Below are 25,145 nucleotides of genomic sequence, written 5' to 3' on the forward strand. Positions count from 1 at the left end.
TTGAAAACAAAAAAAAAACACCAAGAACGTAAGGGCCCATGTCCACCAAAGCGTTTTTTGCCAGCTGAAACCACCACCTGCTGTTCTAAAAACGCCTAGCTGGGAGCGCTAGAGTGCGTTTTGGGGTCGCAGTGTTTTTTTCCCCGAGACGCTGTGGTTGCTATGATACATAATTTCCGTGGAGGCGATGTGTTGCAAGTAGGGTGGCCTACTTAATTTTACTGAATGTAAAAATGTCACCACAAAGTATGTAGGCCTACTTGCTCTGGCCTTTGCTCTGCATGAAGAGAAGGCTGAAACATGAGAGCACAGACTGTCCATACGTGGGTTCATGAGATTTTGCGGGCGAGGAAACACCTCGGCGAGTAGGTGCATCGTTTCGTTCAAGATCGGATGCGCTTGCGGTGTTTGTCCCGCCACCTCCTGTACCGTGATTGGACGGCTGAATAAAAAGTGAAGTTGAACATTTTTCAACTCTCGGCGACCTGAACAAAACGCTCAGCACCTCGTCACGCTCCTGCCATTTTTACCAGCTTGGAAAAACGCGGCGCACCTATTGCAATGAATTGAAAATAGACGCTGGGCTGCGCTCGTCACTGTCACTTTTTACCCAGCTGTCCAATCACAGTGCAGGAGGGGCGGGACAAATACTATACCGTAGGAATGGTTACTATCCTGGAACCGGGCTTCGTCGAACCTCAGCTCTTGGAGTAAACGGTGGTACTCGCCGAGATGTTTCCTCGCCCACAGAATGTCATGAACCCACATACGGTGAGTCCGTCCTCTCTCTCTACCTGCTTCAGCCTTCCCTTCACACAGAGCAAGGGCCAGAGCAAGTCCTCTACTCTGTGTTGACATTTTTACATCCAGTAAAGTTAGGTAGAACTACTTGCAACAAATGTATCATAGCAACCAAAGCAGTCAGAAAAAACGCTGCGCCTCAAAAACACTCGCTATCGCTCCCTGCTGGGCATTTTCAGAACAGCAGCTGGTGTTTTCAGCGGGCAAAAACGGGCCCTTAGCAGCCTAACGGGATTAAGGGATCGTGTCCACCAAAGTGTTTTTTGCCAGCTGAAAGCTGCTCCAGGAGTTTTTCCCAAAGTTGAAAATTTTTCAACTCTCGGCGACCGAAAAAAAAAACGCTCAGCACCCAGTGCGGAAAAAACGCTCAGGCTGCTGCCGTTTTTACCAGCTTGCAAAATCGTGGCGCTCCCATTGCAATCACGTCAGAAAAAAACGCTTTGGTGGACGAGGGCCCCTAGCAGCCAAACACGATTAAAACAAAAAAACAATACGACCTTATCATGCTCTACGCTGCAATATAAGAACAATGCTGTTTCATTAATCCCAGTTCCTCTGAATTTATCATCAAATAGTGAGTCATTGTTTTGCTGCCAGTCACCTCCCTACCCACTCAGGAGTGGATTCAGCGCACACAGTGGCCACCTGAGAATTATCACCAAACCAAAACAAGCTGTTGATGAACACCGCAGCCAGCCTGGCAGCATTGCACAACAAAACCACAACCAGACTGTTGCTCATCTGTAGGCCAAACACCAGAGAAAAGCATAATGAACACCTAAAATGTTTAATTTTAATTTATTTATTTTAATAATTACTTTTACATTATTAGTGCAACTACAAGTTGTAAAATTAACTATTCCCAAGCATCTGCACAGCAACAGAGCTGCTGGTCTGGGTGCTGTGTGTTCTCCGTCTCTCTTGCTCTCAGGGCAGCCTGTCTCTCGCTTCGCATCCACACAATAGCGGGAACAAAACAGCACTTTGTCGCCCACTGCTAAGACCATTAGACGCAGGCCGCCAAGAGCTGAGGACGCAAGTGTAACTCAATCAATCTGATCTCTGTCACTTGTCTCTGTCTGAAACACCACCTACCTACTCCCCTGCTGTTACACATGAGCGCTGTAGCAAAACAAACGGGTTAAGTGCTTCACAGCTCGTAACTGCTCTTCCTCCAGCGTACTCTTTTTACAGTTTGGTCTACGAGCCTAAACCAGTCCTGGATCAAGTAGTAGGAGTGCAAAATCAAGTAGTATTTTACAGGCTGTGTGCTCAGGATGCTTGTTCTGACAATGGAAACAAATAATATTTCCAAATAGTGCTCTGCTTTTTCCGAATAGCCCTGCTAATGTTGGGTGGTAATCGTGCAGTGGATAAGACACAGGCCTTTGGTGTGAGAGACCAAATGCACTGTGAGACACCAATATGTCCCTGAGCAAGACACTTAACCCCTAATTGCTCCTGAGGCGTGCGACCTCCGACATGTATAGCAATTGTAAGTCGCTTTGGATAAAAGCGTCAGCTAAAATGAATAAATGTAAATGTAATGTACTGTTGCATGTGGAAGAATCTCTCCACTATGTGCCAATTATTCTCTCAATTAATCGTTTGGTCAATAACAATGTCAAAAAATACTAGTGATGTCCATCATAATTTCCTTTTTGCCCAAGAAGATGTTTTATCAATATATATATATATAATTATCACGATATACGTCAAATCATTATTTCTTTCAGGTTTAAAGGCTGATTTTTGCTCCTGAGTGAAAATTGAAGAAACCAGATGGTTAATTATGTGGTTAAACTTATCTTTATAGTCAGAATGTGACAAACACTTGATGCCAAACAGTGGATCACTTCTCAAGTCTGAGTTAGAACATTCAAAACTATTATCTTTTTCAACAAATATAATTAGTTAATCTTTTTTCAGGCCTCTTTTTTCCTCTTTTCTGAACATTTATTATGTTGTTATTGAGGAAAATTATATTGCGATAATTATCATTATTGTTTTATTGCCCAGCCCTATTTGAGAGTCTGGAAGCGGTACATTTTGGGCATTTTCTAAATAAGAGTTGCCAATCTTTATTAATAAGTACAATAGTGAAAATTACATTATTAAATCACTTTTCGTGTCTACGAACTTTGTCACTTGCTGTGTTGTCCTGTCCGGGGACTAAAGCTATCTGTTACTCCAAGCAGAGCTAAAACATAAGAATTTGTAAATACTATTATGCTGATTTAAAAGGGCCTGTGTGATTACAACGTCTGATCCAAAGCAGCCAGATTTCGTCTGATGTTTCCCAAAATCTTCTTAGGAATTTGATCCTTTTTTGCCCTACTTGTTATGAGTTGTAGTTTTATTGCCATTGTTTCATGTGTCCTTCTATTTGCCTGTTTCTCTTGTTCCTCGTCCTTAGTAGTTTATGTCTTGTCTTTTATCTTCGCTCTTGGTCCTGTGTTTTAGTTCTTTGTCTTTGTTCCCAGTCCTGTGCCTTGGTTCATGTTTTGGTATTATTTTAGTTTAGTCTGCTCGTGTTTGAGTTAGTTTGTTTATTTCTAATCTGTTACATCTTGTGATATGGCCTGTGTTTAGTGTTCAGTAACCTGTGTTGTGTCTGTTACCCCTTTGCATGTCAGTCTCTCTGTTCCCCTGCTCTCTCTCTGCCTGCCTGGTCTCGTTAGCCTCATGTCTGTCACCTGTGTACTCCCGCCCTGCTCGTTAGTCCCTGGTGTATATATGTTTGGTGTTTCTCTTCAGTCTTTGTCCGGTCATTGTTGGTGTTTGTTAAATAAATCACCTTTTGAACCGTACCGCTCTGCCTTGCGTCCTGCGTTTGGGTCCTCCAACCTGCCTCACCACCATTAACTGTAACACTACTGGCTTGTGGAGCTAAGACAAGTTCAGCAGTGAGATGTTTTGGGAAAACACAGCCCTGATTAAGTCCACACACATTCCTGGACACATACAGCCAAAGTCTATGTGAGTAACACCAGCTACTGTGAGCTGACCCTAGATCAGACTTCATCCACCCGAACCTTGCTGCCCAATTCACTAGGCAGTAAAAACGCAAGGAGTATTCTGCTGCATGAAACAAGCACACACAGTAAAGCAGTGGTTCTCAAACCTTTTCTGTCACGCCCCCACCTTCAGAAGCCAAAAAAAGTTCATGACACGTTGGCTGTGTGTGTGTTTCTATCTGAGAGACCAGAGGATGGTGCATGTGTGTGTATGTGTGTACTTTCATTCTTAAAAGAAACATAGGAAACATTGCCTTTGTTTCTCCTTAAGGTATGAACCTTAATATACATTAAGGAATACACTGGATGATTTCTTACATATTGTCCTGCACACAGACACGCACAAACATACTGTCTGTCACACACAAACATTAGCAGCTGCAAGCAGATGGTGGAGCCAGGCTGCCAGACAGTGTGTTTCTAACAAGCGCATCTGCTTTTTCACTTTCCAAGCAATTTTTTTTCCCCTCCCCTCTCTCTCTCTTGTTCCATCTCTGAGACAAAGACACACACATGTATGCATGTGTTCTTTCTACTATATGGGAGCACAGGAACGGTGACAGAGTGTTCGCACAGAGGTGACATACAGACAGGGAATCTTGTCTGTGGGTTTATACCGTCACACACACTCCCTGTCCTTCCCCGTCTCCCCCTCTCTCTGTCAAACACACACTTTTGCACAGATCATAGGGTTCAACTTGGGGAGTATTGTGAAAGCTACACTCATTTTTTTTTTAAAAGAGAGCAGATTCCCACCTCCTAATTCTCCTGATTCAAGGCTTGGTGCATGCCCCACATGCTATGTGTATTGCAAATTCTTCTTCTTCTTCTTCTTCAAACCATCCTGTGCAATGAAAGACATCTGTCCACATTTTAGTATCACAGTTTTAGCACTCCAAATCTGAGTGTTGAGCAAGGTGGAGTTCATGCATCCAAATGTCTTGCAGCAGCAGCTAAATGTACTTTCTTACAAATACTAATTTTTAAAACTTGTTTGAGTTATTGTTTGGACAGATTTTTGACTGTGGACTGAAGTATGAGACATGATAGTGTGCAAGGGCAAGAGTCCCCACAGACACAAATCACAAAATAAACTCCAATTTTAAAACTTTTTTAAAATCTAGACTACTAAGTTTGGAGTACTGGGAAAACAGCAAACTCGATCTGTGCTCCAAACAATGGTCATGTGATTTTCCACAGCACAAATAATAGAAATGTGTGTTCATAGGCTGTGCCATGGTTGACAGTAGTAGATAGGGAATGCCCAGTGTAACATGCTGGCATGGCCATCTAAACACTGTCAATTGAACATGAAGAGGGGGAGGATCAAAGAGGGATACAGCTCAACATTGGCCAGAGACTGGTTTTCTAAACCAACAATGACATAGCACTGCCGACTCATCCTGTGGCAGTTAAATCTGGGGATTGATGACACGGAGAGTTTGGAGATATGACTGAAAGAAAAAGTGCAGTGAGAGTGTGTGTGTGTGTGCGCGCGCGTCTTCTAAATGCACACAAAGAGCTAATGATTCCCAGCATCTGACTGAGAAAGCAAAGGCTTCAGATAAGCCAGGAAATACGGAGAACATGGCAGAAAGGGAAGAAGATACGTGACACCGGCGTTTCTAGGGCTCTTATCATGTTGGTACAGTTGGTCAGGACGGAGGGAAGGGGTGAGTAAACACGGACTGTGAGGCTGATCGTGGCGGCTTTCCACCTCAACAACAGAAACCTGGGACCACCAGCCGTCGGCCACCACTTCTGTTCCAGCCAAGCCACGGTGCTGTTCACATTTTCCAAGGTCCCCTCCCTCCTGGGAACCCCATCACACTTACACAACCATACACACAAATACAACTCTGCACACACATGCTCAATCACTAAAAAGCCACGGAGTGTTTTCTCACAGCTGAACCCTAAGGCACTAACACTGACGGGGACCTCAAATAGCACTGAGTTTACAGGCCTATGAAAGTAGCAACACTTTGGGTTTGCTACTGCTTACATCCGGCTGTCTCTAACACACATAATAATGGCTGCAAGGAAAGAAAATTCACACATTTTAAACTTGAGATCAAATGGAAAATGTCTCTGCTTGATCTTCTATTAGAAGTGGGATGAATCAGATACACACTTCCTCACAAAATACCCTAAAAATGTGTGCATTACATGCACACCTAGGCCCATATTAGGGTCACATCACAGGAAAAGTCACGTGTCTAAACTTTTGGAATGATCAGAGGGAGAGGGGTCTGACCTGCCGTGGTGGAAGAGGGGGGCAGCAGTGATTGACAACACCCCCGTAGCACCTGGAAGGTGCCTAAAGGTGGAGTGTGGGAGAGTTGGGCAGGTCGCAGCGTGCACTGTTGTTGTCTGCCAGAGAGCACAGTACTGACACCGCACACAAGTTACTGCTCACATACTGTACATAAACCCAACATCTATTTTATACTGTTTCACATTAGCATAATTTTAATTAATTGGAATAATTATATTTAGGGCTGCAACTACTAGCAATTTATTTGTTTGTTTTTTTTTCAAAAGAAAACAGTGAAAAGTGCCCATCACACTTCAAGTCACTGGTTTTGTCCGACCAGCAGTCAAAAACCTATACACTGATGAAAGCAGAAAATCTTGCACTTTTGCTTGACAAATGGCTCTTTAAGATAAATCAATTACTGAATGGTTTGCTGCCTAATATTCTCTGTGTCAAAAAAGTAATTGATTGTTTCAACACTAAAGTATATCTCCTAACATGCTAAACCACGTTAATTAACGTTGAGCATTATATAAAGTACGATAAATCTATAATTCAGAAAGGCTATTTGTAAAATCTTGTGAGGTTTTAGTTAGAAGATGCCTTTTTACCATTCATTTAGACAGCCTTCTTTTGCATCCCAGCATCCATTCATTCAAATTTTAAGAAATAGAAAGAGGTCATTGCCGTTTCCACTGTTTCAAGCGTTTTGGCAGAATAACAGAACTAAAAGATGCGTATACATTTCTTGGGGTTAAGGTAAACTGCTACAGCAACAACTTTTTCACCCTCCTCCTATTCCTTTGCTACAGCATGAGCACTTGACCAAAATTACAGGTGTGTTTGACCCCACATAGCAATCAAATGTCCTTTAGACTCAAATGGCCACTGGCTACGCAAACAATAGCCACATTTCCTTTTACATGTAGGCTCACATTATGCAGTAAACACCTTTTATGATTACACCATGCTGACCTTAAACAAAACATGCCTTTGGGACTTGGCCCTAACATTTCAGGACGACTAGAAATTTTCCTTTTGTTTCCAAATATGACAGAAGGATGCAAAGGGCAGAAAATGGCACCGCATTTAAGCAAGTAATCAGAAACATAGATTACATATTTAACCCCTCTCTCTTGTGTCCAAACAAGCCTGACCATACGTGATGAGAAGCATGGATGGAGCTTACTCTGACTTTTGGTCCTTTTAAAACACTAGTGGAGGATTTAAAATGCTGTGAATCCCAAGCCACTTGCTCTGGCACCATATAATTTACACAGCATGCCTTTGAGCTTATAAAGACAGCCAGATGTGTGTGTGTGTGTGTGTGTGTGTGTGTGTGTGTGTGTGTGTGTGTGTGTGTGTGTGTGTGTGTGTGTACACGGCCTACGCCTCCTGCAGCTATGCTATATTTGCCTTTTACTGAACTCTCCCCTGTTTTACAGTAATGCTGGCAGTCCAAGGTGCGTGTCCAAACACATCTTTTACATACACTCACACAAACATGTATGCACAATGTGGGCACAGGGGGAGAGCATGGCAAACACTTCAACAACAACGTGATAATGACATCATCGTAGAAGCACACACACCAAGTCTTCCCAGACCATTTAACCCATCATGTAAGACAGTAATGTATGGGCAGCTATCACTCTCTGTCTCTACCTAGATGACTTCATGCATTCTCCACTAAAGTCAGCAGCTGGTTTCCAGTGTAAATGTCATTTCAAGGTGTAATAACATCATTAATAAGAGCAGGATCTAACAAGCATGTGCCAATTTAAATAGGCTATTGTCTCCCTGAAAGATATCCAAACTGGATCCTGGGGATCGTGTAGAAAAGTCACTTCAGTTTTACCTCATTAACTCTGCTTAATATTGCAGGCTGCTCTGATTAGAGGTGTCACCTAATTCAGTTCTCCAGTTCCCTATGAAATCACACCCAACAACAGTAACCCACATATTATCAAGCTTGAGAGGAGGATTTGGGGCTCTGTCTGTATTGTAATGTAAGCTTTGTGTTATCTGGTGGAGGACAGGGGTGGGGGCTCAGCATGAAAATATTTGGGATCCCCTACGTGGCCAAGCCATTTGGCCTACATTACATTTTAACACGGCTGATTTTGACTTTAACTGTCCGGACGTTTTTGAAACAATAGAGAGGATAGCAAAAGTCTCCTGGTGAAGATTTATTTATTTCTTTTTTTGCAAGACAACTCACCCTTGATCCTGCGCTACATGTCGTTTTCTGCTCCCCGCTGGAGAAAGTCGCTCGACGGCGTTGAAGCTCACAGCAAACAGATAATCCGTATGTAGTTTTTACTTTTAAATACGTTCAAGTTCCCATGTGGAGAACAAAAATCATATGAGCGCAACTTTCAGAGCAAAAAGTTGCAATTTTTGTCGTGTGGCTGCCTCGTCTCCCAAGTTTTCTGTCTGTTTTCAGAGTTTTTCACGGAGCACAAAAAGCGTAAAAGAAATAATAAAATAAAACAGCCGCAAAAGATCCTCAAACTTGGCGAAAAACAACGACTTCTTCTCTCGCAGGGACTCTAGATGTGTTTATAGTAGTGGTCCCTCTAGTCCAATAGAGAATGGGCAATTGCGTCATGGCGCATTGCATTCTGGGTAGCGGCCGCCATATTTTTGTACACGACTGTTCTAACACAAAGGAGCAGTTGGTGGCGGTAAAGCACCTATTCTTTGTTTGCCAACCCACTTTATAAAGAAGAAGAAAACAAAAAAAGATAAACAAAAACACAAATGGACCGCAGGGAAGATAAAGGACAAGATTACATACCCTGGCTCGCAAGACAAAATCAAGAGGTCACGAGCTTATCGACAGGATAGTAGACCTAAGGGGGGGAAGGACCATCTTTGCTTTTGTGTTGTGAATCACTGGATACATTTAGCTACCTCCACAAATGATTTAAATAAAACATGGGGCCTAAGCGGCGCAGTAGGTGAGAAGTGATCACAAGAAGACATTGGTTTGTTTTAACAGGCCCCAAAAGGTTGAAACCACTGGTGTAGAAAATAGTTGGGGGGGGAAAAGGACAACAGCTGATGGTAAAAGTCACTAATTATGAGAGCAGGCGTAAACTTAATTTAACATAAAATCTTGAAAAGGGAGAAACAGCCTACCTCATAACCCTCATTAAACCGCAAATTTGTCATTTTTACACTTTGGTTTCTGTACAGATTACCCAGGCGGTATCAATGTTCCCATCTAACTCTTGGAAAGAGAATAAATATTTTTACCAAAATGTCTAATTGTTCGCTCCCTAACCTAAATTTTTACAAGTAGACTTTAAAGGATAGTAGGAGATGTGACAGTAACTATGTTTCATTAAGGAGCAGGCTATTTAAATACAGCAATTGCAGTTGTAGAAGTTATGGTCCTAGCCAGGATTTTACACATTGAGAGTCTATATTTCCCTAGTCAACCCCAGGAGCTGCCAAATAAGGACATTTTCTGATTTGTATTTTAATATTTATTTAGTTAACTGTTCATTTTCTTTACATATTATCTCCATGTTAAACTACCTTATACATATTGTATCTCATATGCTGCTGCACTATACTGTCACCCACCACAGGAGAATAACAACATTACCAGAGCCCCAAAGTTTATTAATAAACAGGTATTAAAGTGACATCCTGTTTGGAATGAGTGTGGGTGAAAAATACCTACTCTCACCAGAGTAAAGGCAACTCTGACTTATTTGTGACCAACTTGCGGCCTCTTGTGGCTACAATGCAACTTACAGCTGCTGCAATCAGCAAGAAAACCATATAGGGTGACCATATTTTTGTTTTCAAAAAAGAGGACATTTGTGGCAGGAGGCAGACAGACACCCACAGTGGGTGGAAGGTTGGAGCTGGGGGGGGATTCAAGTAATTGGTGGCAGTGTGTATGGCGGGGGGTGGGGCGGGTTATTGAACTATCGGGCCTACATGTGGGCTTAGGATTGCTAGTATCTTTATTTGACACTGACACGTAGGTACCCTCCCCCCCACACACACACACACACAATTTATATGACAACAATATGTTTTGTAAAGCAGAACAAGGGGAATGTGCTGCTCTCAAGAACAAAGAAGCTAATATTCGTAAAATCGTTTCCTGGTTCTCATAAAATCTACATTTGTCCACTGCAGAGGCATTATCCACCTGGAGGTGCAACTACTATAAAGCTGTGTATTACAATATTATAACAATGAATAAAAAGTTTAATGTTAGTATAATACTAATATATTTATAGGTTACACTTTCTTTGACTGATCTGCCAACAGATTGTTTATTATATTGTTTATTATATAGCTTACTGGTTGAGATTCAACAATTCCACTGACTCACAAACAAACCTGTTTTCTTTCTTGATTTAGATTAGAGCCAATATTAGTGTTAAATAATAGTAGGCTATCATATATAGCTTACCACTACAGCAGTTTCATTATGGTATGTTGTTCTCATTTATGAAATCCTTGTGCATGAATATGGTCTACAGGGTGGTTAGTCTCTAATTTGTTGTTAACAAGTGCTAACTTGTCAATAATCATAACCATTCATGCAGAACAAGTTCAACATTTCTAAAGTTTGCTGTAGCACCAAGTCAACCCGTTTTTAATGTCCTGCCCTATCCAGCCTGTTGGTCGGTTCACAATAAGTGACACTGATGAGCAACTTTATGCACACGCTTGTATAGAAAGCACACGATTTTCTTCCTACTCCATCTCAACTGGTGAAGAGGATAGAGAAGGTAACATTACATTTTTTACCTTCTCCAATGAGAAAACTGCACTGCCACTATGCTTCTGTCCATGTCTTAAAATCTACCGGAAACAAGTTCAGGCAGATACGCAAATTTATTCAACGAGTTGTTGAAAGGCATTCTGCGATATCATTAAATAAGGGCGAGCTGGTGTTTTGGGTTAAAGACAACTGGACACAACAAAAAGGACAGTCTGGGAAGGAAGACTGCAAATACTGCAGGGTGTGTCACAACTATCAGCTCCAAGGGAAACAATATGTTTTTATGTTCTATTTTGGAAAGAGTCCATGGAATGTGGTTTGTGAGATATCCTGTGGGAGATGCTGTGTGAGTGTGAAACACCGACATTGCTGTCATGAGACCTTGAATCCTTTTACACCCAGTGTGAATTATGTTCTGCTTCTCTGACATTAAGTCAATGTTTCAGAGCCCAAATAGGACACAATTGGTTCTCCCTTATGCATGTGTCTACATTTCGAGTGGGCTATATATAGAGATAAGAGTTACAAGAGAAATATAAATAGAGTAACTCAAATCCGTTACAGCATGATTAAAATGTTTGGATGACTGCAAATGGTAGCCGCAGCAAGAGCAGTGACATATACTGGAAGTAGTCTAGAGGACTTCAGATCCATCTATCTGCCTCGTTGTCTTTTTTCAGTTTTATTCACTTCCTTGTTATTGCACACTGTGGGTCTCTATTTTTGTCTATCTGGATTCCTTAAGTTTTGTTTTTTGTTTTTAACCCTACCTGCACCATTAGTCTACAGCGGGGTAAAACTCAAAGTAAGGGAAAAAAGTAAGACCACAAATTACGCCACCCAAACACCATGGCACAGATCCCATTCCCAACTGATACCATGGATACCGTTCAATCCTTTCACTGCATTTTTCTTTTTCATAAATTTAAGTTAGATGTGGAACATTGTGTTCTAAAAGGAGTAGGAGAGGATGTTAAGGAGGTTAAGGAGGGAACAGGGAGTTAGCGCATTTATCCTTCAGTATTTATCACCATCTGCAACATTAAACCTTTGATATCTGACTTGGATAGCGGTTATAATGCTTCTTATTCTAGTCTCCAAAAAATAAAATAGAAATGACTTCACACAAAACTTTGTGGGCATTTTGTATTGGGTTAACAAACAGTAAATAGTTCACTGATAGGCCTTCAGCAGCCACTAAAGACAAACCGTGCTGATAGGCCAATGTGTTGTGATTAATGCCAGGGATGCTTTAGATGCCAGACTGTTAATAGTCAATTTGCATGATCCATCTCATATACATTGAACATCTCTTGATCTTTAGTCATGTGGAGAATGCTTATTTTATATTTAGCAAAGGTAGCAGTCTGCACTCTGCTGTCTGCCATCTTGTTTATTTTTCTTCAGATGTAGGTAGGCTTGTTGTTTCAGTCAGTTTGGGATCAATGGTCAGTTGTCCTAAACTAACATGACCCATCTTGACCTCCCAGAGCTGCACTATACAATACACCTATAAAGGGTGCGATCCCCAGCATGTGCCACTAATAGCTAGAGTGTTGCTAGGTGTTCACTCAAACATTCAGACACTTCAGCAGGAGATTTCAGGTGATTTAGCATCTCCTTTTTGAAGTCATCTGTTTAAAATGTGTTTTGTTTGAATGATAATCTAAAGACGCAGCCCTTAATGGCATATTGTTGGAGACCAAATACCTAATTCTTTGTCCAAGCTTCTCTTAATCATCACTGGAGGAATTATCCGGTCTATTACTTAACAATCAGTCCTTTACCTGGAGCTGGATTAGCAACTGCGCAAAGGCTTTTAAGGCCCTAGAACTCCAGGGACCCTAAAAGCCCCAGGTGTGTTAATTGTTTCATTTCAAATTCGTGTAAAATCTTCACAGTACAAGTAAGACGTGTAAAATCTAGTGTTGCCCCAAAACATGTTTTCTGCACCTGGGACCTCTAACAGGTTGGTCTGCCCATGGTTGCAGCAGAGTAGAAGATGCAGAGAAACAAATACACAATTATCTAGAAAACATGTAACACATGAAACGGCAAAAGTTAGGCTCTCACGTAATGCTCTCACTCTCTTACGTAAAGCATAAAATGCTAAGAGGAAAAAACAACCTGTCAATCACAAGCTAAACAATTCACAACAGAAAAAGGGAGGAAGCTGCAACACAAGATTTGGCAGAACTTAGCTTCAAAGCACTACAATCAGGAGAAAGAAATGACAAGGGATTAGTGAATGCCAGTAAAGTAAAATTGTATTTTTAAGAGTAAAACCATGATGATAATTTCAAAACGAGATAAAACTCATAATTAGTCATTATTGGAGAGGTAAAGGAATGAAAAAGGTAAAGATTTTTGGGTAAAATTATCTCATAATCTCCCTGTCACACTAAAGATACGTGACTTCTTTATACCCCATGGATGAGAGAGAGATACGTTCTACTAACTAAAATACTAATGGGCACATCAACAACTGTGTGATGAAGCAGGGTCCATCAGTTTGCCTGCGGCATCCTCATGCCTGGCTTGAAGCCAGTGCAGCTGTTTGGTGAAGCTCATGGTTTGGGCTTTGGCAGTGTGAAAAAAAAGTTCATACTGGGACACAAAAACTTGTAGGCATTTCGTTAAGCTTTGTTGAACCTACAGTGGGTTCACATTATAAGACAGGATGCCTTTAGGTGCCCTAAAATACTACGAGAGGCAGATTCAATCTACTAGCTAAGGCCATGGCCACAGTAAATGGATGCTTTTGAAAGCACAAATTCTTCTTTGTTTTGTTCTTTCATCCGCACTGAGCTAGTGTTTCCCACCCACAAAAACTCACTTTTTCTAAAATGCTCCTCTAAGGGGGCAGCTTTGAAAACACCGGCCTCACCTAATAGAGTGGTTGGACGAGAAAGCAGCTTTTCAGAAAAATAAGACATTTTACAACCTTTTGCAGCATGTAAACACGCCTTCTCACGTCCTTTAACTTGAATCGCTTCTTTGAACCTCAGCTTCTTCCTCCTACAACACAAGGGAGGTATCAAGGCATCCCACTTTTGCCAAAAGGGACATTCCTCCTCGCTCCAGCAATATTTTGCAGTGACGTCAGCCTATTTATAACACACAGTTGCATAACTTGATACTGAGCGTGGAAGGGGTTGCTCTGGATAATGAGAAATGCTGCAAATACTTCACATAAAGTCTGTAATTGGTTTGGTACAGTAAGTCTATCCATTGCAAGCTTAGGTGGTCCATCATGGGACAAACAGCCTAAATAGTCTATGTAATATCATCCTCTGCAGCTTTCGGGGGAAATAATTGGACTCTGAGATACACTTGGAAATGGGCATCACAAATAGAAGATGGCTAATGACTAAACAGTGAAAAGGTGGCATTCTATTTTTATGATTCATGTATTATATAAATCACAAACACCAAATAAAGGGAAAAATGAGGAACCATCTGACACATAAATGGGATTCTTTTAAATCTATGCACGGCTGTTATCGGCCCTTTTTTTTGTTCTGTTCTGATATATAGTTTGACAAAAGGTGTCGCAGTGACAGTCATTTTACAGCAGCATTCGTTTTAAGTGTTCAAGGTCAAATAAGTTCAGCTTGTTGCCAGCTCTGTTGCCAGGAAATTAATTAAACTGTGTCAAATGCCTTGGGTGTGTGCATGTTGTTGTTTTTTTGTTTGTTTGTTTTTTTGGCATTTTGAGGGTCATGTTTGGAAATTCATAAAAATGCTGGTGGTCTTTGTCAAATTCTAGAAATGTCAGCTATCAAAAGATTTCCTGTGACGAGGTTGTGAATAACTCATCTGTGGCATTCACAGAGCTGTTTACATGGACAGTAAAGCCAAACCCACTTAAAAAGGAAACAGATCACATGAAAAGATCAAAACCAGTGCAGCCAAAGTCTGAGTGCCAAAGACCTCCATTGTTGTCAAATCATGTGTCACCTTGGGCAGAGGAAATTCAGTGAAAGTAGGTAATGAGCAATCCCTTTTCTATGACCTCTCACCGATTTTAGCAAGACAGCATCCTCAAGAACTTCTTGAGAATGCACATCAAGGTCTTAAAGACTGCGGGATTCAGCAAAGAAGTGCCACATTTAAAGAACATTCACAGTGATGGGAGATATAAGTCAGTGTCTGGGTTACAGGCTGCAAGACAGACAAGGGAGATAGGGATTTATAGAAAATCCCCTAGGATTCAAAATCAGAGAGAACCTCACAGTGAGATGGACCGTGATTGATACCCTGGAGAAGGTTATTAGTCGTTACTGTCAGGGTGCAATTGGCTATGATCAAACACAAGCAAACAGTTAACAAATCCAGCTCAACTCACAGTCGGAAAACTCACTTGTTCTGGAGCTTTCAGCCAGTCTTCTTCAGCCAATGTAGTTTGCTCAATAGTTGAACTGTAGATATTCACACTATTCACACTTTGGGACTCCATCTCACCCAAGTTGGATTAAAAGTTGACAATTCGTTTTAGACTGTGATATACAGTCCAAAGCTCCATTTCAAGAGCATAAGGAGACCTTGATTTTGCTATTAACAAGTTCAAGAATGAACAAAATAAGCAGTAATGCCTTACCTTGATGTCTTCCCTTCAGTGCCCTCTAGTGATGACATTTTCTGTCACTTCTTGTAAATTAACAGGAAAAAACTGCAATAAATAAGTAAATAAATCAACAACAACAATTTGAGGCAGGATTGTTTGCAATTTGCCTGTTCATGTGTGTACTGGCGATGGCTTTGTGAATTCTGACATTAATAAAACCTAATAAAACAAAGAAGTGATTTAGGAGTGTGCTTTTAGGGAACAATCCAGAGACAGTGGTATGGTGGGAGCGCCGTCTGTAACAACATTTCTTAAGTTTTTGTGAATTTCTAACAAGAGATAAATCCACATTAGGGTGGACATGAACTCAGTAAGCTAAACATCACTGCGTTTAAATCCGGGTGGTCTTTGATTTTAATAATTATATTATATAATAGTAATAATTTCTTACAATGTGCTTACTTAAATGTGTGTTGTTACATTCCCGATGACAGATTGGAAGGTCAAGAATGCTAGAAACAAACTGATACCATAACTATAACATGGTTAAAGCATTCTAAGCCTTTATTCTACATGTATTATATATGTATTGTTTTCATTCTGAAATCACTTTTATTGTAAGGGAAACCCACAGGCTATTTTGTTTCTTGTATCATCACTGTTGCTGTTATTGTTGTATGGTCTGGGTTAAATGGTTTCTCTAGTGGTGAAATGTTACTAAGTCCATTTATTCCAGCACAAGGTATTATCTATTCAAGCCACTTTGACCACATTTCAGGGGGAAGTAATGTATTCCACTACATTTTTACAGCTTTAGTTACTTTACAAATTAAGATTTTACATAAATAATCAAAGAGTATAAGAATATCAAAAAGAGCTAAAATGATTAGTCCAACTATTTTATCGTAATTTTTAATGCAAAGATGCCAAACGTTTCAGCGTCCCAGCTTCTCAATTGTGTGGATATGCCCCTGTAAGTGTTTTGATAATTGTTGTTTAGTTCTTATATTCCTCGTCTGTGTCTGTCTCTCAGACACATTACCTCTCTCCCAAACCAAACCATTGCCATTCTCTTCCTGTCCACCAGATGCCCTGCATACCTATACCTCAATTATCAATAAATCACTGAAAACATCCTGTCTAGCCTCAGCTGCCTGCACTTTGGTCCTTCCCCTGTTGCCTCTCTCCCTCACCCTCATGACAGAAGTTTTACAAACCAAACAATATAGAGAAAATAATCAGCAGATGAATCCATAATGAAATGAATTATCAGTTGCAGCCTTACATAAAATAGCTGAAAGGTAACTCCACTACGGTACAATTCTACTCATACATTAAAGCATCAGTGATAGTAAACACAATAGATAATAATGTATAATATCAGTTAAATCTTCTGTATTGAGAACTTTTATTTTTGATTCTGTTTTGTACATTTTTGATTATACTTGAGTACATTTACCTAAGTAACATTTTTGATGCATGATATTTTACAGTGTAGTACTTTTACTTAAGTAAATGATCTGAATACTTTCTCCTCCGCTGTCCAAATTTTATCAGAACATGAAGTTTATCATTGTGGGATTCTAGCACAGTTAATTGAGGCATTTGGCTTATTCTTAAGTGATGTGATAGCAGCTGCAGTTTAGAGGTTGCTCACATGATTATACGCTGAGCCGCCTTTCATTGCTGAGAGTGGTCTTTGTATCAGGCACTGTTCATGTGAGTGTCAGACAAATAGCGTCACGCAGACCCGGCGTACTACTGTTTTTGAGCAAACACCATATTGAAGTTAACATACACCCACACATAACCTTGAGGCGGATGGGCTACAACAGCAGAAGACCCCACCGGGTACCACTCATCTCCACTACAAATAGGAAAAAGAGGCTACAATTTGCAAGAGCTCACCAAAATTGGACAGTTGAAGACTGGAAAAATGTTGCCTGGTCTGATGAGTCTAGATTTGTGTTGAGATATTCAGATGATAGAGTCAGAATTTGGCGTAAACAGAATGAGAACATGGATCCATCATGCCTTGTTACCACTGTGCGGGCTGGTGGTGGTGGTGTAATGGTGTGGGGGATGTTTTCTTGGCACACTTTAGGCCCCTTAGTGCCAATTGGGCATCGTTTAAATGCTACGGCCTACCTGAGCATTGTTTCTGACCATGTCCATCCCTTTATGGCCACCATGTACCCATCCTCTGATGGCTACTTCCAGCAGGATAATGCGCCATGTCACAAAGCTCGAATCATTTCAAATTGGTTTCTTGAACATGACAATGAGTTCACTGTACTAAAATGGCCCCCACAGTCACCAGATCTCAACCCAATAGATGGGATGTGGTGGAACGGGAGCTTCGTGCCCTGGATGTGCATCCCACAAATCTCCATCAACTGCAAGATGCTATCCTATCAATATGGGCCAACATTTCTAAAGAATGCTTTCAGCACCTTGTTGAATCAATGCCACGTAGAATTAAGGCAGTTCTGAAGGCGAAAGGGGGTCAAACACAGTATTAGTATGGTGTTTCTAATAATCCTTTAGGTGAGTGTATATATCCTCATATCTTCCTCGCAGTTTGAGGTCATAATGATGTGTGTGAAAAAACATTTCATGTATTTGAACATTGCATATTAAGACAAATGCTGTCTCAATATTACCACAATATACCACTTAGTGCATAAAACAGGCTGTATGTCGTTTCCAACTGCATCTGCAGAAGTGAGATCCGAAAATATCAGTCTTCTGCCTGCATAGTCACTAAAACCTCTGCAGGTTGATGAGATGATACTACTTGTAAACATGGCAGTTGGTGAAATGGCAGAGTCTTTATTAGGCTGTGATTCACATCCTGCACAGCCTTGTCTGGGGGTTGCATTATTATTACAACATCAACAGGGAGATGAATTACACCCCTAAGTGCTGTTGAAATGCATCATCTCCATTTGTTTTTAACCTTTATTTATCCATCGAAGAGGTGGCTTAGCAAGCATGCTCTTTTTGTTTTAGCATTTATGTCCAGTAATGACTCGATTTCACAAGCAGCTGCTGACCAGAACCAACCTGCAGAGAAAGGCCACATGGAGATTAAGAGTTAAATCGATAGAAGCTGTGGCACTTGCTGCTGAATTACTCCCTCTTCAGACTCTCCACTTTCAGATCTAAATAATATTAAATCTAATTACTAACACATAAAAGTTACATTTTCTTTTACAATTGTCAAAGCTGCAAATCAAACAGCCTTGCTAAGTCCTGCAGCACAATGATGCTATTTGTTATGTAACAAATGCAATTTGTATATTGGAGTAGCAGCCCTTTAGCAACCAAAGCTTTTTGCCTGTTTTCTGTTTCTTATGCTGACTTATTTTAATCCTATCTGCATATTAGTTAATGTTTCTTAATGTAAAGTTACAATAGCCCCTTTTTGCACCTTTTAAAATGTGTGCAGATGATATTCAGAAAATCTAGGTGTCATTACTGCAAGGTCCTGCACAAAAAAAGTTCCACATGGAGGTAATATTAGGTTGTGGTTGTAAAAAACAAAAGGAGGGGCATTAAACTGTTTTTAAATCTATACATTTCATGAAAACAGAACATAAGGAAATGCCAGAGAAAACAAATTTCCAATCAGACATCACAAAACTTGATGGATTGAGAAATCACACAGAGAGAGACCATTGTGAAGTGTAAATCAAAATGTCAGTTGGGTAACGAAGGGCAGTTTCTTATTTTTATAGGAAGGCCAGAGGAGCAGCGCCTTTCAAAAGTGTGTGATGGGTCGCAGGAGGTTTTATTTATGCTTGCTTGTGCAACATGAGGTCAATGAAAGGGGTCGACTAGGGAGAAACAATTTTCAAGATCTCACTTTTAAAGGGATATTTAAAGTGTTTAATATATTGTTATATAGAATATATAATGTCTCCATGTGTCTTTTTCATGTTTTTACTGTTATTAATTATCAAATAAAGAATCCACAATTCCTACATATTTTTTGGTTTGTTTACTAAATTCAGTATTCTGTTCATCTTTGCCCCAAAGCCACTTTAGAAAACAACCTTTGTTCTCATTAATGCAACAATATGCACTGACGCCTGGGAAACGGTCAGTTTGTTTTTTGTTAAGTGAGATGAAAAGACATGACGTTCAAGTTACGATACATAACGGATGGAATGTTGTGAACAAAGTGTCTCGTCAACTTCACCCAACTTAACAACTCTTCAAGATTTGCTGTGTCTGCTGCTTGGCTGGTTTTTGGTGCAGATCTGCACTGTCAAAGAAAAGTTTTATAGTCCGAGGAAATGTGGATTATACGCCCTCCGCATTTATTATTTTCTTACTTAACCTTGTTTTCATTTCAAATTGAACACCTTTTAGACACCTTTTAGGTATCTCGTGGTTCACTTATCCTTTTTCTATCCTTTCAGGATTTGACATTTGACTTAAAAGGGCCTCACAGCTTTTTCAACAACAAAGTATTTCTTAAACATAAACTGTCATTCATTTCAAGATAGTAAGTCATTCCCTTTCTGAGAACACTTTCAGTATTGCTTGATGTTTTGACATTATTAATTTTTCAGTCATTTGGAGTAACGGTCTTTATTGTCCAAGGGGGAAGTTATTTCCATTATCTGCACATATACATTAATGTACACATGTACATGTCTATTTAATGTGTATATATCTTTGCATATTGTTTAATTTAGGAGTGCTATGGCAGAAGGGACAAAACTGTCTTCAATTAAATTAGAAAAGGATTATAACATACTATGTTTAAGTTACAACAGATCGCAATCATTTCATTTAAAATAATTAGCATGATTAATATTTTCTATATTTATTCACACATTTTAATTAAAAAAAAACAACTTGATTGCGCTGTACTGGTTAACTGGTTTGCGGGTAGCAGGTACCTGCTGCAATGTCAATGTTTTATTGGCAAATAATTACCGTCTCAGTATTTACTTTCTTCAATTGTATGTATTGTGATTATGAGTCTTTAATTATTTAGTGACTTTGTCCTTTTAAAGACACAGTGAAGGAAGGATGAATGAACATGTTTTGAGGACACTGCAAAATGACATGAAATTTACAGTCTTAGAAAAGTGGTAGAAATGAACAAAACACTTTTTTTTTAGACTTTGTTATGCATACTCTGTGTGGCTCATCCTTGTATATTACTCCATAAAAAATCTGTAGCAAACAGGAAGCTGAATGTGTATGGTACTGGCATTTAACAGATGAATGCAAAGTGATTTTCTTTTCAACAGCACAGACCTTCCTTTTTTAAAGTACTTTTGTGTGTGTGTGTGTGTGTGTGTGTGTGTGTGTGTATCTTCTCCATTCAAGGTGTAGCCATGACGTGCAACCAGTGAGTCAGGCCTTCCTAATGAAGTTTCCACACAGGGATACATGCACACCTTGTAAACGAGAACTGGCGAAAAACGATCCAATCAGTCCAATTGATTTTGCACACTTCACTCCGGCTAAAGGATGCTGATCTCAGTGATTAGGACTGACCTTTGGGGGATTTGGAACCAGGATTGACAGGGGTCCAGTGATGAGCTGCAGTTGCTTTTATCAGTGTATGATATTGTAAGCAAGCACTCAAAAAATATACTTGACAGCAGTCAAACATCCCAATAATCAAGGCTTAAAGGCTCTTGAGAATGCAACCCCAAGAGGAAGAGGAGGGCAGCAAGTTAACAACTAGTTTCCTAATGCTTCACCTGTTGTCCGGTGACGTGAGCTGCACCATTGATTAAAAGTGCGTGGGTGGTCTTTATACCAGCCACATACACAAACACACACTCCCCATTCAGAAAGGAGCAGGAGACCCTTTACCTCAATCACACCCTGAGGCCTTGAGACTCCGAGCTCCATACCTTACGCGTCTATAAAAAGAGCTTTCCTCCGCTAAAGAAGAACCAGCAGACCCTCTCCTACTGAGCATTTCATCACAGAGCAGAGAGAGAGCAGAAGAGGAGGAGAGGGATCACAGATAAGAGTCGTCACTCTGGAAGATCTGTGGACAAACGGAGGGAGTAAAGCAAGAAGAGAGGAAAAGAAAGAATTTGGAAAAGGTAAAAAAAAATTGCTCTCAACTTGTTTGTGGTTTCTTGTTGTTTTGGCATGGATCAACATTGTGTCTGATTGTTGTTAGCTTCTTGTTTTTCCCACTGGATGAGCACTACTTTGTTACTTTGCACAGTCACTGACAAAATGACCTCGGATATTCTGACATGTACAGCTGCATTTGTTCTGTAAATTATCAGTCATATTGGATTTATATTGTATAGTTAGACCTCAGCAATTTGAAGAATATTAGTTGTCTTAGGCGACATCTGAATTGCTGCTCCCCATTAACATATACCTTTACAAACACTACTAATCAAGCTTATAGACGTTTAAATGACTCCATATATCATAAACAAATAAGGTTTCGATCTTTTTTGATTGCAGCTCTCAGGCTTCCTTTATGTCTGTGGAGAGCAGAGCTCAGCTAATGAGTCATTCTGTAGGAAGAGTGAAGACGAGTCTCTGCCAGAGTTACAAAGACAATGGCCCACCAAGGAGTCACTCCTCAGAATTATTGAGAAGGGAGTGAGAAACAAATTGCAATTTCACAACAAAGCAAAGAAAATGAACCCATCCCCTGTTAGACTTTCCGAGGGAGCTTAAAAATGTTAATATCTGTGAAATGACTAGTCAGATGGCCAGCAGGGTGTCATATTTAACCGAGTGAAGATTAATTTGTCAGTGCCCTAATCATAACTCAGCCCAATGACAGGTTTGATATGTTAATAGAGAAATATCCTGCTAAGGCCAAATTGCAAATTTTGAATGGAATTATGAATTGCAAGTTTTACGACTGACCTTCAATCAGTGTGAGACTTTTCAGCACTGTAATATTTCAGCAACATCCATTAGTAGAACGGGTTGGGTTGTGCTGAATTTGCATATTATTGGGTAAAGTCATAATCCTTGAGATTTTTGTTGATTTGTCAACTCCTGTGGTTGCCCTGGTAACAGCAAGTGAGGTTTAATACTACAGAAAAAACTCTTTGAGCTGCTACTTTCTCATAAATACAAGAGCAACTGGTGTATCAACCCAACAAACCCACGTTGTTTTAATAAGCCGATCAATAATCTGCTTTTTCTCTTCATGCCACAGTCATTGAGTGGCTATTGCAGAAAAAAATGCTGAGCATAAATAGTTAATACGTTGATGATACATTTAACTTTATCATAGTTTTCTTATGTTGGCTATTGAGGAATTGGCATGCTCCTTTAGAAAGAGAGAGAGCTTTTTAACAACATTACAATCCACGTCTGCTGTTTCTCAAAACTGACATTATGGTTCTACTACCTAAAAGTTAATTGTGAGGTGTAAAATAAAGTCCAAGTACAGAGACATCACCGTTGTCCTTTGTCTATGGGCATTTTATATACAGTAAATAACAGTAAAACTATTTTTATGACACTAAATCACGTAAGATAAAGATCCACCGTCACATTTTCCAGCATTTTCATTATTAAGCACTTTTGAATAAGATTCATTTGCCGCTGATAAACAAGCCCATCTGTTACAATGAGTGTTGATTAATGGTATTTGAGCTCACAGCTATTATTCAACCATGACACACAACATAAACCCACCAACTATCTCAAGTTATATAAGGAAGTGTTATGCAAGTGCAATGATCAGGAGACACCTACTGTATTTCTTCACATAAGTGGCAATATTTTCCTATGTAGGCATGACTAAGTGAATTTTTGAGCCTGTCGCGACTGGTGTGTTATTAAAGCCTTTTCAGCATTTTGAAGAGAGTTCCCCTGATGTGGCTTTACTTTCTTTTCAGCTTATAGCATCACTTGTGTTTCTGTCCTCCACACCTGGCTGAAGATGGTGTGTCTATGTTGGCTGTTAGTGGTGGTGATGGCATACGTGTGTGTCCCCGGGTTCGGGTCGGTGTGCTGGGACAGCTCCTTCTGCAACAACCTGAGCAACAAGGGAAGGATACTGGTAGGTGAAAGCGTCCTCTCCATTTGTTGCCATCTTTTTCTTCTGTACAGTACAAATGAGAGATGCACATTGTACGTATTCAGGGACTCTGACACCAAACTCGTGGTGATATATAAATCTGATTGTCAGCATAATGATAATCAGAAGCTTTTTTGTTTAGCATAGTTTAAGCTGATGAGATCATCCGCTGCAATAAATCAGTATCACAGTAGTAATAAAATAATATTGCTGATATGTATATTATCATCAACGTGCAAATGATTCACAGATAACAATGCGTTTTAAAATGTTTGCTGGTGTTTCCTTCCACACAGGACTGTATTCAGCTCTGCATGTCTGTGATCCAGACTGAATTTCCAGAGCTTAGCTCATTGGCCCTGAAGGTTAATGATAAGGATGACCTCTTACTCAGGATCCTTCCAGCCACCCTGGTCTCTGAAGGCAAAATATCAACATCAGATCTGAAAGCCCACAGCGACCAGCGACGCTCCTATTCAATGGAGCATTTCCGCTGGGGCAAGCCCTCAGGCCGTAAACGCCGGCCTATAAAAGTTTTTGCCTCTTCTCTGGAGGGAGGGGGCTCTTCCGAGGGCAGTGTACTCCCTCGGGGTCGCAGACAGCTGAGCAGTAAGGAAGATGAAGCAAAGGTGGACCTGAATGGAGGGCTGACAAGGTTCATCTCTAAGTCACATGTCCCTCTAAGCCCACAGCAGAGAAAAGATGGGACCTATAAGATGAGTCACTTCAGATGGGGGAGCCCAACTGTGTCTAAACGTAATGGCAGCTTTATGAAGTCGTGGGAGAAGAAATCTCAGAGGCAGCTGGCTAGGCTCTTCAGGAACATTATAGTCACGGATGTGCAAGGATAATGGGCTGAATGGAGGATGGAGAAGAAGGGGAGGGCAAGGTAGCTGAGAGAGTCAAATAGCTATTGCATGTTAGTACCAACAGGTCTTAATTTTAACTTATCACTATTATTAGCATGTTGTTGAATGTCTTTTCTGGGCCAAAGGTTTGTCTCAATAAAATCTTAACTAAAGATAAGAAGCAAGGCAGTTTTCTGTTGAATAAAAACAACAAACCCAAAGACTGCCTTGACCTTCTTGGTCTACTGGAAAGCTTTCTAAGGATATTTTTTTTCTTTTAGGAAACATCATTATTGCTCCACATGTTTTGTAAAAGGAAGTAAACCGAGAATGTCATTCCAGGGCAAGAGGTGGGTGTGAATGTATAGTATTTAATAATCTATCCAGTTTATTTACAGAGAGATCTTTTTGTAAATTAATATATTAAAGATTAAACATTCTGTTTGTGGCAAACAATAATGGTAATGGACTGATTTAATTTGATTAACACAGACAACATGAACTATAAGGATTATTATCAGTGACGCCAGACACCTGATGAAGGCCACGGGATGCAGCTGAAAGCTCCAGAAATAAACATTTTCTATTAAATGGACAGTGTGTAAAGAACTGTATTGTACAGTACAATATTACTGGTGACAGATGAAGAAGGATAATGACTTATGACTTATACAGTATACAGGGAGTAAACTAAATATTATGTTGAAGATGAGACTGTAATAATTACACTGTAACAAATGTGATATTAGATTTGTGGTAGTATTTCTCAGCTTGAAAATATGCCTGGAAAGCAGCCCTTGATGTGAGTGACTTGATGAGTTGTCAAATCAACATAGGGGGGGGGGGGGGGGACAA

The 25,145-nt window shown here is 40.2% G+C and overlaps 2 protein-coding genes across 8 annotated transcripts in view; one reads left to right on the top strand and one right to left on the bottom strand.

The window, feature by feature from the left end:
* The window catches only part of LOC123977436 (tyrosine-protein phosphatase non-receptor type 14-like), a 44,767-nt gene extending 36,107 nt beyond the window's left edge, over positions 1 to 8,660 (bottom strand). For 3 of the 4 annotated variants that reach the window (XR_006826672.1, XR_006826671.1, XM_046060092.1), the window contains exon 1: positions 8,297 to 8,660. The gene's annotated coding sequence lies outside the window, so the exon portion shown is untranslated. Of the gene's footprint in view, positions 1 to 656; positions 795 to 8,296 lie in introns of those variants that run through there. The other variant, XM_046060095.1, reaches the window with a different exon arrangement.
* LOC123977442 (pro-opiomelanocortin-like) lies at positions 668 to 25,118 on the top strand. 4 transcript variants are annotated; one of them, XR_006826674.1, is made up of 6 exons: positions 668 to 771; positions 20,748 to 21,481; positions 23,261 to 23,424; positions 23,739 to 24,331; positions 24,572 to 24,640; positions 24,783 to 25,118. XR_006826674.1 is itself a non-coding variant. In XM_046060113.1 (5 exons), the coding sequence occupies exons 3-4, from the start codon at positions 23,305 to 23,307 to the stop codon at positions 24,291 to 24,293; spliced, it is 675 nt and encodes a 224-aa protein (XP_045916069.1). In that variant the 5' UTR covers positions 668 to 771; positions 20,748 to 21,481; positions 23,261 to 23,304; the 3' UTR covers positions 24,294 to 24,331; positions 24,572 to 24,746. The 4 variants fall into 4 exon arrangements, 2 of the variants coding, with proteins under 2 accessions (XP_045916069.1, XP_045916068.1); XR_006826673.1 differs by having other exon boundaries at positions 23,739 to 24,640; XM_046060113.1 differs by lacking the exon at positions 24,783 to 25,118 and having other exon boundaries at positions 24,572 to 24,746.
* Positions 25,119 to 25,145: the final 27 nt, after the last annotated feature.

Source organism: Micropterus dolomieu, linkage group LG10 (genome assembly GCF_021292245.1).
Source record: "Micropterus dolomieu isolate WLL.071019.BEF.003 ecotype Adirondacks linkage group LG10, ASM2129224v1, whole genome shotgun sequence".
NCBI classification, from domain to species: Eukaryota; Metazoa; Chordata; class Actinopteri; order Centrarchiformes; family Centrarchidae; genus Micropterus; species Micropterus dolomieu.

Coding starts and splice junctions, on each gene's coding strand:
- LOC123977442 (XM_046060112.1), top strand. CDS start 23,305: ATGGTGTGTCTATGTTGGCTGTTAGTGGTGGTGATGGCATACGTGTGT. Junction 23,425..23,738: donor GCAACAAGGGAAGGATACTG/GTAGGTGAAAGC, acceptor CCTTCCACACAG/GACTGTATTCAGCTCTGCAT.